The 22,108-nt window shown below is 53.2% G+C and overlaps 1 protein-coding gene across 1 annotated transcript; it reads left to right on the top strand.

Moving 5' to 3' along the window:
* Positions 1–7,071: 7,071 nt before the first annotated feature.
* On the top strand, positions 7,072–21,680 carry LOC100907835 (glutamate receptor ionotropic, kainate 2-like). The gene is made up of 18 exons (XM_029113181.1): positions 7,072–7,198; positions 7,476–7,634; positions 8,142–8,393; positions 9,130–9,309; positions 10,286–10,335; positions 10,553–10,639; positions 10,771–10,890; positions 14,762–14,947; positions 15,754–15,978; positions 16,221–16,424; positions 16,524–16,885; positions 17,145–17,343; positions 17,941–18,166; positions 19,424–19,512; positions 19,643–19,819; positions 20,593–20,672; positions 20,867–21,118; positions 21,584–21,680. Exons 1-18 carry the CDS (start codon positions 7,072–7,074, stop codon positions 21,678–21,680), a joined length of 3,072 nt encoding a protein of 1,023 aa, XP_028969014.1.
* The last annotated feature ends 428 nt before the right edge of the window (positions 21,681–22,108 follow it).

Genomic DNA, 22,108 nt, shown 5'->3' with positions numbered 1-22,108 from the left:
CGGCTACCGTGTCTCACTGCCCCACTGGGCACAGCTAATTCACGCTGTATATTTTCCACGGCTCCTCTACACTTCTGCTGCACTGATGGGCTCTCAAGGGTCTCTTAGCGAGCGAGGAAAGCCTCGCGACCCATTCCGCTTGTCTCCGCCGTCTTTCCTCTCTATTGCTCTCAGTTTCACGTTGCCCTCACGGTCCTCTGCGGTCTCTCTGGGACGATAATCAGAACTCGCGACTTCGGTTTCTGGGAAAATCAGTATTCGTAGGGGAGGGCATCGCCTTCTCGCTTTATGATTTCTCTGTCCGCGCTCGAGCCGATCTGACCTCCCGAGGTATAATTTGTACGCATCGAAATGAAAGAGGTAGGCGTGCGCTGGAATTTCTCCACGGAGGAATTCTGCTGATCACACTCCGCTTGAGGATCTCAATTCGCGTTTGAAATCACATCCGGTAACAACGACAGTCCGAATAGGACGTGAAACGTTCGATGAGCGGAGTTCGCTACGCAGCTCAAGCTCATCGGTTGCAATGACGTTGCGAGTGAGGCGCAAACTACGAGCCATCTGAGTGAGTGAAGCAGGAAAGATAGCGGGAAAGTTGACGGACATGCCCAGGACTTGTGTTCAGGAGCTGAACTGAGTTCTGTCAGAGCCAGTCGAAGACTTCAAATCGTGGTCTCCTGTTCCGGCTTCCCTTGATTAGCTTTCGACTCGACGGAGCCAAGTCGCGTCGTCAACAGACGCGATGCAACTCACGAGACATTCTTACGATCCCGGCATAGCGGTCAAGTCTTGTCGACGGAACAGCTGTACACCACTGTACGTGAACCTTCGGCTCCGGAATGCATCTCTCGAACTACGACAAGAAACTTCCTCAATGTCGCTGCCGTGATGTTCGTTGATCGTGGGAGCTGAGGTTGACTGATCGAGGAGTTGTGAAGACTCGCCGGACTGGTCGCCATCACCGATGGAGCAAGCGAACTGAAACTCTCGAAATTATGCGGAGGCACTCAGAAGGTCGGAAAGTTCCGAAGCTATTGACGAGTTCCTAGGCGAGCGTTCCAACTGACCGCGCAGCCGGCTGAAGTCGTATGTTTTCTTCCCGAATTTCAAGGCGTTCCGGAGTGAAAGAGCTTTTGTCTTATTGTTAGACGAACAATCAGTGGTCCCTGGGCGAGCGTTTGTAAACGCGGGGACTGCGTACATTTGCATCCCATCCGGTTTTCGAACGAGTCCGACTCCCCTGGCGAGGGAGGAAACCCGTCGAATAAGCGTCGCAGGTCTGATACACAGGTCCGATACCTTGTGTTATTGACATTTCACGATCGACGCAGCGCCAAGCGTTTCGGATGCACAGTCCCACCAAGCGGCCGAATTCTCGGGAAACCCAATCCGATATCTGCCCGAGACATTGATGGGGATTACGGTGGACGAATTGAGGACCAGGTGACAGCCGTTGAGCTCAGAGAAACTCTATCTTGTCATCGGGGATCCACATGTTGACCCATGGATCTGCGTGACGAGAGCCATGGGTCGCTCGGCACCCTTCACCTTCCTCCCGTGAATCGTAGCTTTCCTCTGTGGCTGAAAACCGATCGGGACCTGGAAGTCTGAGTCAGACCCTCAAAGAAGCTAGCAAATGACTTCCCGGACGACTCGTCTCTCAGTGGGATGTCTGGGTTCCATTTAATTTAAGGATATATACATATGTGAATCTCTGGGGAGTAGATATCCACTTTCAGACGTTTTACGAAGTCGCGAGAAAACTCCAGGCTTTGACGAGGGCTGTCCTCATCGGACTGTCGCGGAGTGATCAAGGCCACATGAGGAATTCCCGCGTTGATTCAGAGTTTCGAACTCATTCGACACGGTTTGTGACATGTTGTTCTGACGCTATTGAGCTGCTACTCTTCCGGCTTCTTGTCAGCTTCATGGGTCCCTCCTCCGAGAGAGAGGGAACGAGAGGGAATGCACGCCGCGCCGTCGACTTAATGCGGAGAGCTGGTGGGAACAATGAGGGGGAGGAAGAGGAGCAGCAGCAGCCTGAGAGAATGACCTTCATGCTGAGAGCGTCCTCGCGTGTGGAAAGCCACGCGAACGTGCCTCCCGGCCACGCGTTCCTTGTTGGACGATATCTATCTCGGGACCTCAGATCGTTGCAACAAGCTTCGCTGAAATGCTTCGGAGCAGATGCTCGATGGACGGGCGAGAGCGTAGTTCCGCTAAGCGAGCAATGCCCAAATTGGAGTCTTGATCGAAAATATCATTTTTGCCTCTGCCGATTCGGAGCGGAAGGCACTCGGTCGCTCTCGCGGACACCTGGGATAATTTCCGTTGGAGATTGGTTTTTTTATGGTCTTCGGCGTTTTTTGGAGCGCTAACCCTTCGACCTTGGCATTAGGATACTCTATCCGGCCGAGTCGTCCATCCATTGACGTGGTGTCAGGCGATGTCTCCGACTGGTAATGCAATGTGCAGGCCGAGCCAATGATGCGGCGCTGCTCCCGAGGGGGGAGTCAGGAGGAGCTAGTACTCCCAGGGGGAGACCGGCAAAAGGATCGGGGCTTTTCCTCCGTGGGGCCCGAACGCTTCGAGCCCTCCCGAACGAGGTCCGACTCCGTCTCGCGTTGAAACGTGTCTTCGTCCAGAAACGGAGCGAGAACTCGATTGGATCCGTCCCAGTCAGATATATTATTGATGGGGGATCTGACTTCTTCCCGGGAATAATTGAAGGAAATTTTCCTCGCTTCAACGAAAGCCGGATGAGCTTTCTTGGTATTTGATTGCTGAGCGGCGAACGATGGTCAAGGGAAGCTCTCGTTTTCTCCGCTCTGGTTTCGTTGGACATCAAGAGTAAATGTAATAAGAATAAAGCCTGTGCAGTAGACGTCAACGTCAGTGTCCCGAGGTGGAGCTTACCCGCGTGATTCGGCCCGGCTATTGGATGCTATAAGCGTTGAGAGGTGGCAAGCAGCAGCACAGGGACGTAAGCGAGGCCGGACTGACACAAGAACGGACAGGAAGACCTATGCGTGTGGGTCTTGTCCGCCGGTCGCTCGCTCAGATGGTTTGTCCCGTGCTATCTCCGGGCAACAGTCACCGTTCCTCCCTCTTGCTCTTGGGCACGCGCGTCAAGAATAGTTGGTCACTGACCAATGAAAAATGCAATAATCATTTGGACAGCCGGAGAACAGCGTCGGAGAATGGAAGGTCCATTGCTCGCAGGGGATTCCCCAATGAGCAAATCGGAACAGAGATAAAGTATCGGCTGTCCCTCCACCACATCGGCAATCAAGTCGGGTCGGTCGCTCGCGGGAACCTTGCGGCGACCCCTCCCAATGGATTAGATCCACGGGAGAAGAGACGAATTCTATTCGAGGCTCCGGCATGTTCGATACTCGAATGTCGGCGCTGTGGTGGTCAGAGTACGGCAACTTCGAGGCCTTCCGACAACTTTGCGACAATGAGTTCCGAGGCAGCGAGAGGATCCGAAATCGATTGTCGAAGTATACCTGCGAAATCGGTTTCCGGAGTATATACGGAATCGACTTCCGGAGTGTACGCGAAATCAGTTTACGAAGTACGCTACATCTCAGTGTCTCGGATGCCGGAACGTCCACCTCTATAGTTTCGCTCGAAGCTCAATCTTCCGGATGCGAATCGGAATGATCGCGCTAGTGATTCGACTTTCAGCGAAATCCCCGAATTGGCGGAAAAATCTCGACAGCGTGAGTTCCGCCTACAGTTTCTAGCGGACGACGCTGCGCTGTCGGAAGAGGAACGGAAGCGCTTACTTTTCCCAGGAGCATGGACACGATACAATACAACGCAGAGCCTCGCTCACAGGAACTGAGGCAACGGACAGGAAAGAGAGAATCAGGAGAGGGGGAAAAAGTCACTTGAAAAAACATTTAAAGCTACTGTCCTAGCGACCATTGTGGCAGCTTCACAGAGGCAGCTGGCCAACACTGTGAGCTCGAAGAACGCTCCCTCGGAGGGAATCGAGTTGAACTCCCACCGAGTGTGGATTCCACAGCCGGAATCTTTCACGGCCCCAATCCCCGCCCTCGAAAAATGCTCGCGGGCCCGCCGAACATTTTTTTTTCTGAGGATGAAATGATTCTACCCTCCGACCTCAAGTCGTTCCTATTTGATTGGAGGTATGTCATCCCTGGATCATTGCATTCGCCATATACGGGGAATCCCGATGCCCCTCGGCATTTCACACTCTGCGTGAAACAGCTGCCCGGGCGCCCGGCGTGAGAGTCCCCTTGGCGATAAATTGTTCCGGCGGCGCGACGGGCCGACCAATTGAAGACGACGGTCACACCGGGCACTCCATAATGATAGCAGCAGTAAATATTTTCTCTGTACGTTGCTCACCGTCGCTCAAAGACGATATTGGATGTAATCTTCGCTATCTGCCGACTCCTTCCACTTCCGCAAGCGGCACTAGATGGAGTTCGGGTATCGCCGTTCGCCGATACTCGATGCCGACTTCCCCCGACCTGCCGGCTGTGGTCGACTCCAGTATTCCGTCGAAAGTAGACGTATCTCCGCTAGTGGGGTTTTGAGAAAAAAAAGTCATAGTGATTTCGCTCGAGTCTTTCCGGGAGCAATCTTGCGTGGACGCGGACAGAACGGCTCCGGGGTCCTGGCCGAGAGACTCACAAGGTCGCGCCCGCTTTCGCATACAAGACAGAGAATTACGGAGTACGAAGTTGGATCGCGACCCTCGCTGACAGGAGGGCGTGCTCCTCGCAAAGCGCAGCGACACAAACAGAAGAAACAGATCCTGTGTTCGCGGGGCCATCATCAAATATGTTCTCCCGTTCCTCCATTGCTCCAGGGCAGATGGACTTCGGCCGCTGGATGAGACAGCATGATCTTGTTAGCGAATCGCGCCAAAAGTCAATCGCCGCGCCGCGTGTATCGCTATGTTTCGCTCTCGTTTTCAGATATCCTGAGGGTACCATCAAGGACGACAGGATTCCAAGCGAAATTAATTTTTATTCGCCGAAATTTTCATCTGATCGTCCGATAGAACATCGCGCATGATTTCAGGCTCCCGATGTCGAGGGACTAGATCTGCTCGAGTCCCGGCGCCATATCTAGCGGACCCAATCGCGGGATATGTTCCGGCATTCGAAAATGAAGGACGACGGACACTGCGGCCACGTAACGAATCCGCCCTCGCGTGCCCAGCAGATGCCGCGAATAGTTTCCGGATGTGCTTCACATGCCATGAATGCGAGATTCGGAATCGACATCGGGAGGTGAACAGAATGCGGACGATCCGCTGATCGAATATTAGGAGCTCCCCCGACAGATGCGGGAATCAGAATTGGACGGCGTGTCTCGCCGAACAACTCGAGAACGGAATCCGCGAGTTTGGGCTACAGAACTCGACCGTGGCTCGATTCCAGAACGGGCGCCGGGAGATAGGGATGAGACCGGCGTTCGGAGTCGTGAGAGCCAAGTGGCACAGAGGGTGGGGACACGAGCAGACGAGACGGAGCGGTTCAGCGGTGCGGTCACGCAGACCACCTCAGGAGAAGGAGGAGCAGTGCTCCGGAGCGGAATGCGCCCGCGACCGAGCGCTCGTGTTTGCTGACATTGTACAGTTTAACATGTACTCCTCGAAGATTGGTTCCTGCATTCGTGGTCGTGTTTTGTCGCGGGCTCCAGAGTTGGCGGCGCTATCGTTCGATTATTATCAGAGTTGCTTGTTGCTTCAGCACTTATGCATGATGATGGAGCGAACGCGGAGATAATTGGAACGGGATATGGCATTCGTGTTCTCCTCAGCCAAAAAAATATAGACGCGTGACTAAACTAATGAAGGCAGTCACTTCTTTTTGTGTCTGTGACGAAATAATCACATTCCGGAAATTGCAATTCACGAGGAAACGAGCTCGAAAATTCATAGTCTCCGATCGGCTCGAGGAACAGCAGCAGCGATACAAGGGACCGAATCCAGCTCGGTATCAGCCTCAACGAGCCGGCAATCCGGCAGGCGAGGGTGGTCTTGTCGGCGGCGACTTTTCCCTGCAGTCGCAATTAATAACTGTATCAAGGATGTCTTCGGCCAGAGCGTTTTTAAGCGAGCTTTATCGTCGCAATTAGCGGGGATTTGGATGGCGCGCCGGGGCGACGTGACGGGGAGTATTTTCGAGTTCAGTGCAAACTCGGGAGGGGAATAGCACAATCGCCGCTGCCGTCGATTCGACGGGCTAACAGCAGCCAGTTTTTTTGCTCTCTGAAAATTCCTTATATATCTCCTCTGGATGACTGATGTCTTCAGAGAGTTCTTCTCCTGTTCTTGCAAGAGGGGCAGAGGGGAGAGGCCGGGGCGAAGTGAGCGGAGGTAGTTTTGGTGTGCCGGGCCGCCCCTCCGTTTCCTCAACTGCAGCAACGGCGCTTTGGCAGCGGCGGAAAGTGGGAGTTATTCGTCTCAAATGACTCGAGAAGCCGAGACGTCAGCTGGGAATCGAGTACAAGTCGAGACTCCGGCTGACGGCGCCATCGTATGAAATAAACCAAACAGAACGAACCTCAAATTGAGCCCCCAGGAATCACCGACGCTGCCGCCCTACTTCTTACTGACTCAACCTCTTGGCTCAAATATTTGCCCACAGAGCCGATCGAGCACGAATTCCGTGCTAGATAAGACGTTTGGAACTAGGTATTTTATATACTTACAGAGCTTTGCGTTTGTTCAAAACGGAAACGCTCCCTCAATTCCCACAACGTTCCTTCGAATATATCTTGGGCTGGTGGACTTGTACATCTCGGGAGCCTTCCGTTCCTCGAGAAGTCAAGTTAATGAAGTCCGATACTCGACGCGGGCAAGGCGGCAGCTGCGAGACGGAAACATATATATTATTTCCTCTGCTGTCGCTTCTGATTGATTCTCATTCCGACTGCTTCATTTGCGCCTCACATTCATCGAATCTTTCCAGATAATGACGAAACTTCGGGATACGATCTCCCGTCAAGAATCTGAACAACAAACTATGAATAATTGAGGAGACTCGTGGCAAAGATTGAGGAGAAGACGGCGAGTTTCGCGTCATGGCGGAATCTTGCGGAGCAGCCTCCGTAGCATCGACGACATTTCTTGTTCTGCTCGTTTCCGCCCTTCTGTTGAGCATCGCCGCAGCATACGCCGACGCGAAATCAGCTGACACAGTTACCATCGGTAAGTTAGGGGTATCGATTCCCCCCCTCCGGCTCTGGTGTTGATTGGCGCTGCTTCGGTTTCCCCGTCAGGCGCGAACGATGAGCAGAGACTTCATATATAATGAGCAGACGTATAAAGGAGAAACCTCTTCGGAACAGGTCTCGTTTCGTAAAATTAATCGCCGAGCTGCCGACGAAATGAACATGAGGAGAGAAAGATGTTTCGTCGTCGACCATTGAAGGATCGGAGACTCGAGATGGGAATATTGCCTAATGATGGAAAATTCCTTACCCAGGTGGAGTTTTCGACCAAGGCGAAGACAGCGGTCTGGACGTTCATTTGACGCAAGCCGTAGAACGGATAAATCAAGACGCGTCTATCTTACGTGGCCATCAGCTGAAAGCCCTTAGTTTCAAGACAAATCCTGGCGACAGTTTCGTTGCATCGAAATGCGGTGAGCCTCTCTGCGCAATACGTCGCCGCCGGAAGCAGAGCTCTGCTGCGGCGTTTGCTCGCTTGCTGGCGGCGGCGAATAACCGCGCTATTAATTTTTCGGAATTCCTAGCCCTTCTGAACGCCTGGCAGCCTCCAACCGATGCGTTCCTGGCACGCTGCGTGTGCCATCGACTTGAGGGATTCCTATCGAATTCGGATATTCGATTCGGAGGATTGTGGATTACTTTAGGGGAGACCGGACCTTTATCCCACGCCCGCTTATCTGCCCGGGGGAATTCAGAGCCACTCGAAATTCGAAGCTTCGGTCTCCGGCAAACCGCAACCGAATCGGATACCTCGGACAGTCGGACGCACGCGTCTCTCTCGACGCATGCGCAAGCTGTCACTGTCACGCCGGCGCCGGTTGGACCCATCCCAAGCAAGCGCTGCGACGACGATCGTATGCCAGCGCTGCGTTCCTGATTGCCTCCCCGGCGATGAATTAGGTTTTTCCTTTTTCCCACAGTGTGTGAGCTTGTCCGGCAGGCCATTGCGGCCCTCATAGGACCCACTTCTTGGCAAGTGCAATCCTACGTTCAATCGGCTTCATACCGGATGCAAATCCCGTATCTTCAAACATCGCCTGAATTCCGGGAGCGCCTTAGCCCGTTCACGTTATATCTGCATCCTTCAGTACAGCAGCTGAATCGCGCTTACCACGACCTCATTCAGAGCCGCAAGTGGAAGTCGTTCGCTGTTTTCTACGACAACGATAATGGTGAGGATCCCCGCTTTTGTCTTCGCGCACTCACTCGGAAGTCGAGCAGCTCCAGAGTTTCGAGTCCTTGTACAGCGGAACAGAAGGATGATCTCGAATGAATGCGATGCCATTAGCCTCGTCAGAATCGACCCCGCCATGGAGTGAGTAGCAAAGGCACTCCCCGCTCTTGGTTCCCGATGAGGGACATCATGGGATCAGACGCAGACCTTGATATGGTGTCAGGATCCCTAGCTCCGTGCTAATGGCCCCCGCCCCCTTCCCGCAAATGAACAACGATCGAAGTGAGACAAGGAGCTCCGAATGAGAACCTATTCGACGGAAGTCGCTTGCCGGTTGTTCTCAAGGATTGTCGCCGAGCTCGCTTCTTATCCTTGAGCAACCACCGATTTCCAGCTGCAGGATCGGCCGTAGCTGTTTCATTAGCTTGGAATGTTTCTGGTATCCGAGGCCCGTCGCGCTGCCGCTGCAACAACAGGGCAATCAATTCAGGGATAATGATTCGAACTGATGTAATTAGTGAGGTATTCAGGAAAAGGAACAACTCACGGAGAAGACTCACCGTAGCCAGTCAGTCAGTCAGGCTCTCACTCTTGACACTTATACCTCAGAGAGTCGTTGAGGGTCGGCTCTTCCGTGTTCCGTCGTTTCCTGCGCAACGCAGCCCCGGCGGAAGCGAAATAGTCAGCTTGGGAAATGCTTCAAGAAACCATTCGCTAATGTGTCTCACTTGCAGTATTCGTTGCGTTGAAAGACGTACTCAACGCATCCCTCAATCCTCCCAACGTCCTGATGTATCCTTACAACCCCGCGTTGTCCTTCAAAAAAATGCTCAAGGACATCGGCAGCAAGAATATCTACAACATTATCCTCCACCTCGAGCTAGCCAAACTCCCTCAACTGTTTCGAGAGGCAAGTAGTCGGCATTGCTGCTGAGTCTCCGCTGATTCCGCCACCGACGGCGGCGGCAGTGGCTCCTGCTCTCAACGCGTAGACGTAGACCTCGGGAGGAACGAATATTGTAGGCTCCAATCGAGAGCGTGCGCGAGAATCCACGTGAGACCGCGCTGAATAAACACATCATCGAGCGTCTGCATGATGGAAAAGATGGAACGTAGACAGCAGGGGATTACAGCGCGTACGAAGAAGAACGAGCTTGCTCACCAGGCAAACAAAGCTTCAAGAATGAGGAAAACGGTGAGACCTCCTCGGTCGACGAGATGCGACATTCACGGCCAAAACCCGAGACGCTTTTTCCGGGAGCCTCATCCGAGACGTTCACAAGTACGCCGCGCAGCTGGGCAAACACCTTCCGGTCGTTGTCGTTACGCGCCCGCCGAGCATGCTGAGGTGCTGGGAGAGCAAGGAAAATATTTGGGCTCTTCCGACAGCCAATGGCTGACGACTCACTCGGTCAGTTAGCTAGACGGGGAAATCGTTGATGAAAAGGTAGTCGCCCACGTTACTCCTCCCGCCCTTAGATGGCCGCCGCGGCGGTCTGTCGGCTACTTACTTCACCACATGTACTAATACAACGCTCACCGGTCGCTAGGTAGGAACGATCAATCATCGGCCGTCTCCGATAATCACCTCAGTGAGCATTACTCACCATTTCTCCAGATAGAGTCCATCAATTGTTATTTTCGATACTCGATATCGTCGTCCCTTTGCCGGCACCCTTCTCCGCCGACATATGTTCGCATTCTACGGTTTCGGGCCCCGGTTCCTGTCCTTATCGTTGATAGCGCGTTTGATGAAGTTACGTGGAGCCGGAGAAAAGAAGGGAACCAAACCAAAGAAATAGGGGACTTGTCGATTAGGGCGCGAGCGAATGGGTTGCCCAGAAGGTCTCCAAGGAAGCCTGAATTGACGCGCTTGTTCCTTACAGGCAGAGGAAGTTAATCAGACAACTTTATATCACGATTACATCGTGACAGGACTTGTAAGTGCCTCGTAGTTTTTTTCTTATAACATGGATGAGTGAGCCTGTCCTCACATATGCAATTCGGCTTTCCGTCGGGTTTGTCCCGATCGATTCCTCTTTCGAAAGTCCCGTCGTTCCAATGCATGTACGAGTTCGGGAGAATTGCGGGCGGATGTGCGTGGCGCCAGAGAACAGACGTCTGAGTGAGCTATTCTCCTTCTTTCGAACCCGATAGGATTTTCACACTTTGGACCTGCGTGAATTCTACTCACTGAAGGCCAACGTCTCCGCCTTCCGCATCATCGATCCGGACCGAAAAGAGGTAGGAGAGAAAAAAATGGGGAAAATTGATTGGACTGCAAACAAGAAAGGAAATCGAGACGGTGTAGAGTGGTCTCGGAAAGCACTGTCCGCAAACATTCAGCCGTTGCAGCAAACGCTTCCACTTTTCAGGTGCAAGTGGTGCGACGTGATTGGGCGCTTGCAACCGGTCTCGCCTCTCAGAATTACCAGTCTCCAACAGCTTCGGGAGCTCTGCGAAAAGACAAGTCGCCGAACCTCGATAGAATATCGGTGAGCTCGAACGGACTTTTTGCCTGTCACAATGAATAGGTTTCCCTCTTTCCGGGATAGCAGGGGTGGGGAGGGAGAATATTCCGCGGATTTCTAGCGGGTCAGAGATGTTTTCGAACTTCCGAGACGCATATGCGATTCCCGGATATGACCTTCAGTTATCTCGTCGTTCGAGTGCTCGTCATGTGCACCAATCCGACCGAGCCTCGATTTGGAAAGTCGGGTCCTAAGCCCGATGCCTCGGAATACGATCAGGATGACCACCTCTCACCTTTACCGATCGAGGACAATTCGACCGGGTGTAGAAGGGCAGGGAAGCCCCAACGGTACAAAGGCGAGAAAGCGTTCAACGCTTCCGTCTCAGATCCTCTCCTTCACTTGCGAGCTGATACCCGACTCCGCCGACTCTAGGCAAATTTGCGGTGTGCTTTCCGCATATTCCGTGCGTCGCCATCTCTCAGCCTGTCGGTCCTTCCAGCGTCAACGCGAGCTCAACGAACGGGGACTTGATGGTGATGCAAATGCATCACTGGGCCGCTCTACGCCTACCCCTGCGCTCTCTCTCGCTGGTTTCCCGGTCCGGGACCCTCTCGCCTTCTCCTGCCGTAGTTTCGGATTCTTCATTTTTTTTCCGGCTGTGTCTCGTCCCAATATGGTTTTTCCCCGACGCGGCGAAATTTCCTTCAGCTGCCCTGTCTATTCCCTCCCCCTTCTCTCGTGTGTCAGCGATGCGGACACCAGGACGGAACGCCGATGACAGCGGAAGCTTCTGGAGGACCTCAGCGGATCCCAACATGCCGAGGAGCTCAGAAAATTGCCGCTGTTATGCAAATCAGAGGAGCGACAAAACCAACTTGGCGAACGAATCACATACAGATAGTTCGCTGCAAGACCCGCAGAATCTCGAACCAACAACATGGCACGAATTTCGCGCCGGATACGCGAGGCTTTCCTCCCGACGACTCATGACGATATTCGAAAAATCAATGAATGCGTTCCGTTCGTGCGAAACGCCAGCGCACGGTCGAGCCAAACGAAGAGGTATCTGTATGGACGTGTGAGATCACGCTGACTTCCTGGTCGTGGACGTATGATTTCGGAGCTCGTCGCGCTGGGGCCTGTCTTGAACCGTTTGAGACCGGGGCAGATGGAGTTCTCCGAAGGTTCAAGTCAGAACTCTCGACGTGAAGAATGATGGGGGAATCATTCGACCTCCTTTCGGGGGTCTTGGTCGAGCAATGGCAGATGGACGTAGAATCTGAATGCGGACGTCAGGCTCGCCGACGGTCCAACCCGTACTCAGTGCCGACGTCCCTCCTTGATTTGCTGCTGTCCGAGCCGGCTTTCTCCGCGGGCTCGGTGGCCAGGCGGAGACCTAGTCCGGACTAATCGGTTGGAAGGAAACCGACGGGGAATCAATTACGAAATCTCTCTCCTCGGTCTCCCTCGATTCTTTCCATAGCAGTCGCATCGGGAAAGTCAGGTCGCTTCGATGGATATTCGCGAATGGACGCAGCGGCTGGTTGACCAGTACGTCCTGCTCCGTTGGGTTTTGGTTGCTTCAAAGCGGTCGCTCAATCATCGAGTTTCCGGCGGGCTTTGACGCCGAGCGAGTTGTGGCGAGCAGTCGTAGGCTCGACGGCTCAGAAAAAGCTTTCCATCCATACATTCGTTCGTTCGGCCGTTTGATCATCGGAGCGAGCTGCCACTGGATCGCGTGAATGATGTTGCCTCGAAAGGGCCGACGGTGTGAAGGGGGCAGGTCCAGCATTGACGGACGGACGACCGAGCAAGCCAACGAAATCCCCGTAGCACCGTAGAGAAAAGAGAAGCATTCTCGTAGAATAGACGCGAGAATTCCCTCGCTCCACTCCTCCCCGAGCCCGCGATTTGTTTCAAACATGAGCATCGTCGTCGGGTGCTTGACGCAGGGGCGAAGGAACACGCTCCGAGAGCATTTCACATGCTCTCGATGAGAGAGCGAGCGCCGGGGCCAGCTCTCTCGACATTCGGATCTCGATCCTGGGTCAGACGGCCTTACGTCATTTCGGTCGAGCAAAAATAAGTTTTTGAGCAGCTCTCCGAGGCTTTCGGCCACTCAGCAAAAAGTGTGGTCTCCTAAACACTTGGAATTCTTGAGCATACTCCCTCTCGCTTGATTGATTTCGAAATTCCCCGACAGGACCAACTCGGCGCTTTCGAGGAGTTTTTGAAAAGCCGTCCGAGAACTATGACGGAGAGCAGATTGCTCGAATACGCCGTAGTTCCCTGCGCCAGTTTTCCATTCTGCCTCTCATGGAAAGAAATATTTTCCGTGGAGACACCTCATTTTCTGAGGAGTGGAATCGAAGATGGAACAGAGAAGGATGGACGTGTTGACAATCGAGAAAGCGCCGGGAAGACTCGAGGAGCAGACGAGGCGAGACGGGACGAGAATGAAAATGGGCCGGTGGGAACAAATTCCTCGGTCGGATGTCCCCGTTCGGTCTGATTGATTGTCGCAAGGTATCACCCTGTGACTTCTCGCGAAGTCCTGATCAGAAGCCGACATGTTTCGACGTTGTGCTCTGTGATACTGCCCGTGTAGCACTCGAGCGACTATCTCCCTGCCGTCAAACTTTTTCCTGGGCCAGTCCGTAATTGCCTATTCCGGCAGAGCTCTCTCTCGTGTCCCGTAACTTATTTTCCGCTCGTTCCAGCTTTGAACTGCCGCAGGATTTCGCTGAATGATTCATACGGAATCGACCCATCAACCACTCGCGTACAGGGCTGTCACAGAGCGTGCTTATTGTCAGCTTAGGATTTTTTTCTGAACGCTACGCAATCGCTCACTCTTTCCGACATCCACTGACATCCGACAACCATGAAACGTCGGGTTGACGCTATTTTTTTCTCTATCTCATTGCCTTTCATTTGAACTCAGGAGGGCGTTGCGAGCGAGCAATGAGCGGGCGGAACAATCGAAAAAAAGAAGACTTCTCTCGTTTCGACTACAAAGAGCCGACGCTGAAGAAAAAACGCTTTTCTTCGCTTGACCCTGGGGAGAGAGAACAGGAGGTGCTCTTGGAAATTACTTCACTCGACTCCAGACGCGGCAGCGGAGGCTCTTTCCCTGTCCGTCCTTATGTTCGTCGCATGCTGGTTGGTGGATCTGTCCGTGTTCCTCTTTCCGCACGACCGTTCAAAACCCATCCCAGTAGGCGCATACTCACGCTTTTCGCGGCCGAGAGCGGAACGAAGCCGGTGCCGAAGTCGAGTCGAAGGGGGGCGGCTGCCGCGTGGACAGCGCTCGGTCTCTGAGTACAAAACTGTTTCCCACCCATTTGCTTCACTAATTGGGTTTGCTCTCTTCCCCGCATTCCACCGAATTCACTCGTTGGTTTCGGTCTGGAGTGCCACTTGTTTTTTGCGCCACATATACAGACACCGAGCCTTCGCGAAGTTTTTCCTCGCGTCAGTGCTCGGCATGGCCTCAGGATTCGCTTCATGAAACTTTTCCGAAACTGAGCCGGAAGCGGGACGAGTTCCTGGTTCGGACTCTTTCCGCGAGTTTTGCGTCAATGACAGCATACATCTAGGCCCAGGAAGGATGCAGAACGTTTGAACCTCATCGTACTGGATTCCTTAGATCCCACAATCGCTGGCGGAAAATTTTCAGAGCGCTCCCTGCCGCAGAGCGTTGAGAGGGCCCAAGAAGTTCGAGAGAGAAAAAAAGGATTGCAAGCGACCTTGTCTTGAATGTCGATGTTTTCTATCCTCATTCCCCGGTGGAATACCGACTCATATCCCAGGTCGTCTCCTGCATCGGGTCGACTGAGAATCGCAGTCGAGAATTTTTTCCTTCGTATAAAACTCCTCTTTCTTCTTTCAGACGACTGAAGCTCTTCTGTACGATGCGGTAGCTCTCGTGGCGGCTGGCATTGAGTCTCTGAAAGAAAAGGAATGGAAAGACAACAACAACTACAACAAGAACCCTCCGCCATTGTTCTCGCAGCTGGACTGTAACCGCAGCGTGCACTGGGAACAAGGCAAGGCGCTGCTTGAAGCAATCAAGGGGGTAAGTGACCGTCGGATCATCGATTGGCGATGGCTCGCGTTGAGCTGCGGTCACTAGACCTTCGAAATCTATTCGCCCAGTCTCTCCTCGAATCCTTCCCGGGGAGATCCTGACTTCGGTTCGCGATTCTGCGAGTAGTTTTGTGCGGGTAGTTTCCGACCGGCAGGTCAGTCGGGCCGTATCTTTGGAAGAAATGCTTTCATTCTCGGACAGAATGTCTCCATTATTGCCAATCTTTCTCACGAGACCCTGTCGCCGGGAGTTTCCGTCCTACACATTTCTCATTTCCTTCACAAGAGTCAACGACGTCGATGAAACTCCGCGGCAGAACATTAGAGTCCTCCAATGTCTTCGACGTCGTTTGCCGTGGCAGCACCCGTCTCCGGAACGACTTTCGGAGGCCACGTTTCGACAACGTTCACGTTAGTCACACACAGAACAGAAGTAAAGCTATTCGGAAACGTGTTCGAGGGCGCGCGATACGCACAATGTCAATCGTAGATGAATCATACCGCTATACATATGAATGTATCGCTGCATTCGTTTTCTGCGAACACACCCGTACGTTCTCTCCGTCTTCGTTACAACTTTCGGCCGTTCTGATGTGCTTTCCTGCCGGTTCTCGGACGGAATCGACTTCTTGCGAATTTGCCCCCCTTAAAGAAGGAATCCGCCGGCTTCTCGTCTCCAACCCGAGGAATCTGCTCAGGATGCTCCGAATGCTGTTATAGCTCGGAACGGGGACACCGCCTCCGGCGAAAATAGCATGTCCCACCACAACTATAGAAATTCATGATTCGTTCTAGGCAAGAGTCCGGGGGCTCAGCGGAGACTTACGTTTGAACCGTCGCTCTGGGACACGAGACGAATTCGCCTTAGATATTGTTGAACTCAAACACAGCGGTCTTCGAAAAACAGCCACCTGGACCACTCGAGAAGGCCTCAAATTCAGTGCTGCGAACCGAACAGAGCAGGACGCCGAATTGTCCAAGACCCTCGAGGGAATGACACTCCGAGTGGTCAGCGTTTTGGTAAGATTGACTCCAGGATTTACCACGGACGAATCGCGGATTCGGAGAAGTAGGGGAGAGAGACGCCGCGTGAAGTTTTCCTATACCCACCGCGATTGTTCACCGCTTCGAAGTCGTTTCGCTTCCCCTGATCGATATTTCTCTTATTTTTTTGTCTATCTCCTCTCATTTCCGAACGCCCGAGATTCCGGGTGAAGTCCTATTTCGATAGCTGTTCGCTCACATCGTCGCTGTCGTTTCAGAACGAACCATACACAATGCTCTATCCAGCCTCTGAGAACCGAACAGGGAACAATCGTTATTACGGCTACGCGATAGACCTAATTAAAGAACTAGCCGCGGTGTGCAAGTTCAATTATACTTTCTACATTTCACCAGACAGTAAATACGGAAGCAGACAACCCGACGGAAAGTGGAATGGCATGGTGGGAGAACTTATTCAGAGGGTGAGCGCTGGGCTCCTCCGCCTGTTTCCTCACGTTCAGCCACGATAATCCCCTTGTCTCAGCTCGCAATCGCTTGACGCGCTCCCACGTTCTCCACAGAAAGCCGACATCGCCGTGGTTGACCTCACCATCACTTACGATCGCGAGCAAGTTGTCGACTTCACGATACCCTTCATGAACACCGGAATCAGTATCCTCTTCAAGAAGCCCGAAAAATCAGAACCGGCCATATTCTCCTTCTTGTATCCATTTTCAATCGTAGTCTGGTTCTATACGCTTACGGTGTACACCTTTGTTTCAATTTTGGTGTACGTACTGGGGCGCTTCACTCCCTACGAGTGGGTTCCTTCGCATCCTTGCGATCCTCAATCCGAACCCGAGAACCAGTTCAGCTCTCTACAGAACGCGTTTTGGTTCACAATGGGAAGCATTATGCAACAAGGCTCTGATCTTGTTCCTAGGTGAGTGAATGCGGCGCGCCGTGCTGCCCAAGTCGGGCTGGAAGAAGCAGCAGCGTCCCGCTGTGCTGTAAGAGCCCGAGCCGCGTTCTCGTACGCCTCGGATTTTTTGTTGCACTCTTTTTTTCCCTTCCGTACCCGTCGACTCTTCTATCTTCCGAACGAACGGCTCTGAAGCAGAAGCCGGGAAAGACGAATTAGATGTAGACGTAGGAGACGAGTCGCGAGCAACGAATATTTTCTTGACATTTTCTTATTATAGGGCTATCTCAACTCGTGTCCTGGCATCGATTTGGTACTTCTTCACGTTGATCCTGATTTCTTCGTATACAGCGAATCTCGCGGCTTTCCTGACGGCCGCTCGGATGGGCGCCCCCATCGAAAACGCTAACGATCTTGCCAAGCAGACAAAGATCGCCTACGGATGCCTCGGAGGCGGTTCGACCTATGGATTTTTCAAGGTATGCCATACATTCATTCAATTGAGAGCAGACGAATATGTCGATACGTGGAGCTGCGTATGGGCTCCAATTCATCGATCCCGCGACGTTCGCCGGTATCCACGGCGGCGACGTGCGGGTCGATTGCGGGGCGGCATTCCGCTTGGCGAGGTTTGACGCCGCGAATAGTTGACAACACCTTGTCCGCCGTCTGCCGCAGGCGACACGACGTGAGCCTCGGAGGGAAAGTTCGCAATGTTTCATTGCCTCGATCCTCGCTCGAGAGCAAAGTTCGTCCTTTGATGCTTGTTCTCACTCGGTGTCCGTGTTCTCCAACGCGCAGACGTGTAGACATTCGGGGGAGAGATCAAACGAGGGATCGGAATAAAGCTGTCTGAGGCTCTGAGTTTGTGTTTTGAAATCCTGTGACTCGAGGAGGCCTTTTTTCATCGCTCGAATTGTCGAATCGAGCCACCGTGGAGGAGCTTCTGCTTCTTATTTCCTGGAGAGAGCCATCGAGGATTTAGGAGTTTTCTCCCCGTCGTCGGGAAGGAACTCGGAAGGAATCCGTCCTCTCCCGATGACGCAGAGATTCCCAACAGCGCTCTTTGATTTCAGAAACACAATGACCCGGTGATGAAGCGGATGTGGACCTACATGGAGGCGGAGAGGCCAACAGTGTTCACCACGTCCAACAAGGAGGGCATCGAAAGGGTCCTTCGAGGCGACTACGCCTACCTCATGGAGGCGCTCAGTATTGAGTACCTCGTAGAAAGGAACTGCAACCTTACCCAAATAGGAACATTACTAGACAGCAAAGGATACGGCATTGCCACACCTCTTAGTGAGTAAGCCGACGCAGGACGAGTGAAGTCAGCAGTCGACAGACGGAAGCAGGCCGGCCAGCGTCGAATTATGCTCTTCAACGGGCTCTCTCCTTTCCCCCACTGTGCAAACGGCCGACATTTCCGCCGAGGTGTAAACGCCATGAGACTTGTGCTCACAGACAGCCCAAATACCGTCGCTCTGAGGGGCTGCGAGAAGTACATAGCTCTCATCTACCAAGATGAATGCTGCGTTTTCAGCTCGAAAATTCAGGCGTGCGCCGGCCTTGCGTCCGCAGTCGACGGACGGACTCACTTAGTTAGTCAGTCCGATTCCTCTATAAATAAACTGTTCCGTGCGAAAGAAACAAGACCAATTGTGGAGGAAGAATTGCTGGAATCCCCACTCTGAAATGAGCGACGTTGAAATGGAGCGTGAAATTATTCAACTCTCAGAGCGCTCATCCCTCATTTCGTCTACCCGTGCGTCTCACGGCTAGAAATCCCTTTACCGGTCAGAACAGGATTTCATGCCCCCGATGAATTACCCAACGAGGCTCGCACTTACCCCCGGCGTAATTGTATCAAATGACGGAGGTCGCTGAGTACGGCCGACAGGGCAAACCAAGAACGACGGCGTGCAGTAGTCATTCGAAGGACAAACTTGCCATCTCTGCTCCCTACTCCCTCACCCCGTCGAGGACGAGGCAGCTCCGTCTAGCGGTCCCCCGGTGGCGAGCGGTCAGTTATCCGGCCAGCTAGGTCTCGTTTCCCCTCAATGGCACGCCATATTTCTCTCGCAGTCTGGCTCGTTTGCCTCGGGCTCGTAATTTGCGTCATGAAGCGTCATCATTCGCTGTGGACACGGCGGTTATGCGCGCAAGCGCTCAATGATTCCTCAGAGCACCTAATCTAACAAAATGGCGAGAAGCCAAACTCGGAATCGCGATCACAGTTATTTTTGCCGTTCCCATGCCCAATACGACCCCTGACGACCGGCGAGACACTGCAGGGGCGGGAGAACGATTCGATCAAGGAGAATCGCCAGCGCGAACAACTAACGGAGGTCAATGTGCGTGGGTCGAGCTGGGCTTGTCGCAGGTCGCCATGCTGCTACACACTGAGATCGAGCAGCAGAGTGTCTCGAATGAAGGCGGAACGGACTCGGAACGAACGATCTACCGCGAGAGAAGTGGAGCGTTCCGGGCTCAGACCTGAGCTACGGAGTTCATTATGGACCTCTGCCGGCATCTGAGTGAATAGGATTTATGTTGCAGAGTCTCCGCTCCGGAGCGCGCTCACATCTGCAATATTGATCCTCCAAGAGAAAGGGGTACTACACGCGCTGAAAATGAAATGGTGGAAGGTATTTCATTTTTTTGTCCATTCGTTCTGATTAACATTTTTCTCAGGCGCCTCCTGATTTTTTTCGCGGGAGATCAGTACGGAATCCCTCAACTTGTTGGCCTATTCAACGAATACGATCTCGATTACAGCAACAAGGCGGCCTGCTGAAGTGCGATGAAGACAAGGGATCTTCATCGACGAGTGAGATGGACATGGATTCCGTGGGCGGAGTATTTTTAACCCTGATTGTCGGATGTGCTGTCGGCGTTATAATAGTCATCTGCGAGTTCTGCTGGAAGAGAGCCAAGGTGCCTTACGGTGAACGGGTGAGTGAGTGACTGCCGGCGGCCTGCCTGGTAGGCTCGCAGGCTGACTGACTGCCGTAGGTACCTGTACACCGTCCGTCGTACACCGCACATAGACGCTCCAAATCGACTGATGATGTGGCGGTGGCGCCAATGCGCTTTCGATTCAGAAAAGCGGAGCTCGTCTAAAAAGCGTTGTGACATGGTCTCAAGCGCCGACGTGATTCTCTCAAGCGCCAAGTCGACGCTGGCCTCGTGTCTTGAAACAGCTACAACAGAAAGGCCGTCGTTGAAGATCTTGAACTATTAAAACGCCGTCGTCGTCTGGCCTCTGCTTCCAACTATCAATCAACTTAATAGAGTTATGAACAACGGGCTAGAAAAAGGAGACATGCCGCGATACGGCGAGCCATGCAATGATGTGGATACAGCGTAAAAATTTATGTACACAGAAGGATGTCCCCGACGAAAGTCGACGACTACGCTTCTGCTCTTTTTCGTCGCTCGTTCCGTAGCCGGGCAACGCTCGGCCGGCTACGCCTACTTTCAGCGGGCGTCGGTCGTCCGTTAGCGTACTCGAAATACCACTCAAGAAAGCTTACCCTCGCGAGAGAAGTGGCTCGGACGTCCCACCCTGCTTCTCGTTGTCCACTTGTTGTCGCATCCAGGGCAAACCCTCGGCGGGGTCACTGCAAACACGACCTGCGCGGAAAACCGTCCCGGTCACGATTCGAGACGTGGTCGGATGTTTATACCAACTTCACTCGATGACCCTTATTCTCTCTCTTCGTTAGGGACATTTGTTCTGCGAGTTTTTCAAAGAGATGAGACATGTGCTCGCTTGTCAGGGCTCTCGACCGAACCCTGATTCAAGGTAAGACCAAAGAAGTCGATCGAGACGACATCGCCGTCAAACACCGCATGCACTGCACGCAGCCACTCGACGGTCTCGGACTCACGATCTCAATGCACTTTGCTCTCTCTGCTCGTTCGTCTCCCTCGGAGCGCGAGTCCGGACCGACGCGACGCCGCGCCGTAATGCTCCCGATGACATCGCTCCATTTCCAGAGAGGACTTGGATGACGAGGATGCTGCTGGAGGCACCGCGGAACTTTCCGAAGATATCGACGTTGCTGGAATGGCGTTACACCTAAACAGCCTGAAGCTCGCTCGTACAGCCACGCTACAAGATATGCGTCTGCAAAATATGCAAGGCCAGCTTCAGAACTGCAAAACAAATCAATCTCACATAGGATCTGACACGTTCTCCCGACAAACCTCCGCCAGTCACCTCAGCAGGACCGCCACTCTACAGTCAAGGTAGGCTGGGCGAAAACAATTCGATTCATTAGCAGGGCCTGGAAGCTCCTGGTCGCAGCAACTCCCGGGAATAAGTTCACCGGGAGCGACGGCGCGGTCTACTCCTCCGTTCCATCCCCAAACCCCCGCTATGTTGGGACTGAGCGTGGTCCACGTGCCCCCATGGGTGCGAATGTGTTCCCCCCACAAAAGTTCCAGACTGACTCCGGTCGCTCAACGCTTGTAACAATCGACTCTCGTTCGGCCTGAAAATCAATCTGTCGTCCGAGACGGGAAAGAACGCTGAGTGAGCGCCAACTGTGAGCTGCTGCTGCCGCCACCACCGCCGCCGAGATCCTTTCAGATACTCCTGCCAAGCTGCCTTTTCCCGGAGTCAGCCAAAGTTTCCTTCGAAAGCCTCCTCGTGTGCTTCTGAATAGAGTCAAGCTAGAGAGCTGCTCATATCTTTGCACCATCTGTTTGCAGGCATTCAAACCATTCGGTGCGTACCTCGCACACCATGAACTCGGTTCATTCCATGCCATCGGTTCACTCAAACAATTGGGGCGTCTACGAAAACTGAGCATGGAACACTTCCGGAAACACGGCGCTCATACGTGCCACCGCTCAGCGACAACGACCATCTGCGATCCGGAGGTTCCGTCATCCACATCGAAGCCCCGGAAGAGTGTGCGTCGGAAAAATCCCCAAATATGAGCCAGTCTTCTGCTGCGAAACCATGGAGCCCTCCTCTCCAGCCAAGAACGATGTGGGCGACTAGTTCACCGACCGACTTGGCGAGATAGCGGACGGAGGAGCTCGCACCGATATTGCAGGAAAGAAAAGACGATTCACCAATTTCTCACCGATCATCGAGGAATGTGAGCGAAGCGGCCGGAACAAGCCGGCCACAAGCGAGCCAGTCTTCTTCGGCGTTCCGATCTCTCTCAATCTTTTGCGTAGTCCGTGACGTCCGCGATGTTCTGCTAGGCTGACGCAAATCTGTCCAAT

This window comes from Galendromus occidentalis, unplaced genomic scaffold (genome assembly GCF_000255335.2).
Source record: "Galendromus occidentalis unplaced genomic scaffold, Mocc_1.1 scf7180000076381, whole genome shotgun sequence".
Classification (NCBI taxonomy): Eukaryota; Metazoa; Arthropoda; class Arachnida; order Mesostigmata; family Phytoseiidae; genus Galendromus; species Galendromus occidentalis.
Note: the sequence above shows the minus strand (reverse complement) of the source record. Positions and strands in the feature narration are given on the sequence as shown.

Excerpts from the sequence above, each read along its gene's own strand:
- LOC100907835 (XM_029113181.1), top strand. The coding sequence starts at position 7,072 with ATGGCGGAATCTTGCGGAGCAGCCTCCGTAGCATCGACGACATTTCTT. Across the intron at positions 10,891-14,761 it reads CGAACCTCGATAGAATATCG|ACGACTGAAGCTCTTCTGTA; the intron begins GTGAGCTCGAAC and ends TTCTTCTTTCAG. Across the intron at positions 16,886-17,144 it reads GGCTCTGATCTTGTTCCTAG|GGCTATCTCAACTCGTGTCC; the intron begins GTGAGTGAATGC and ends TTCTTATTATAG.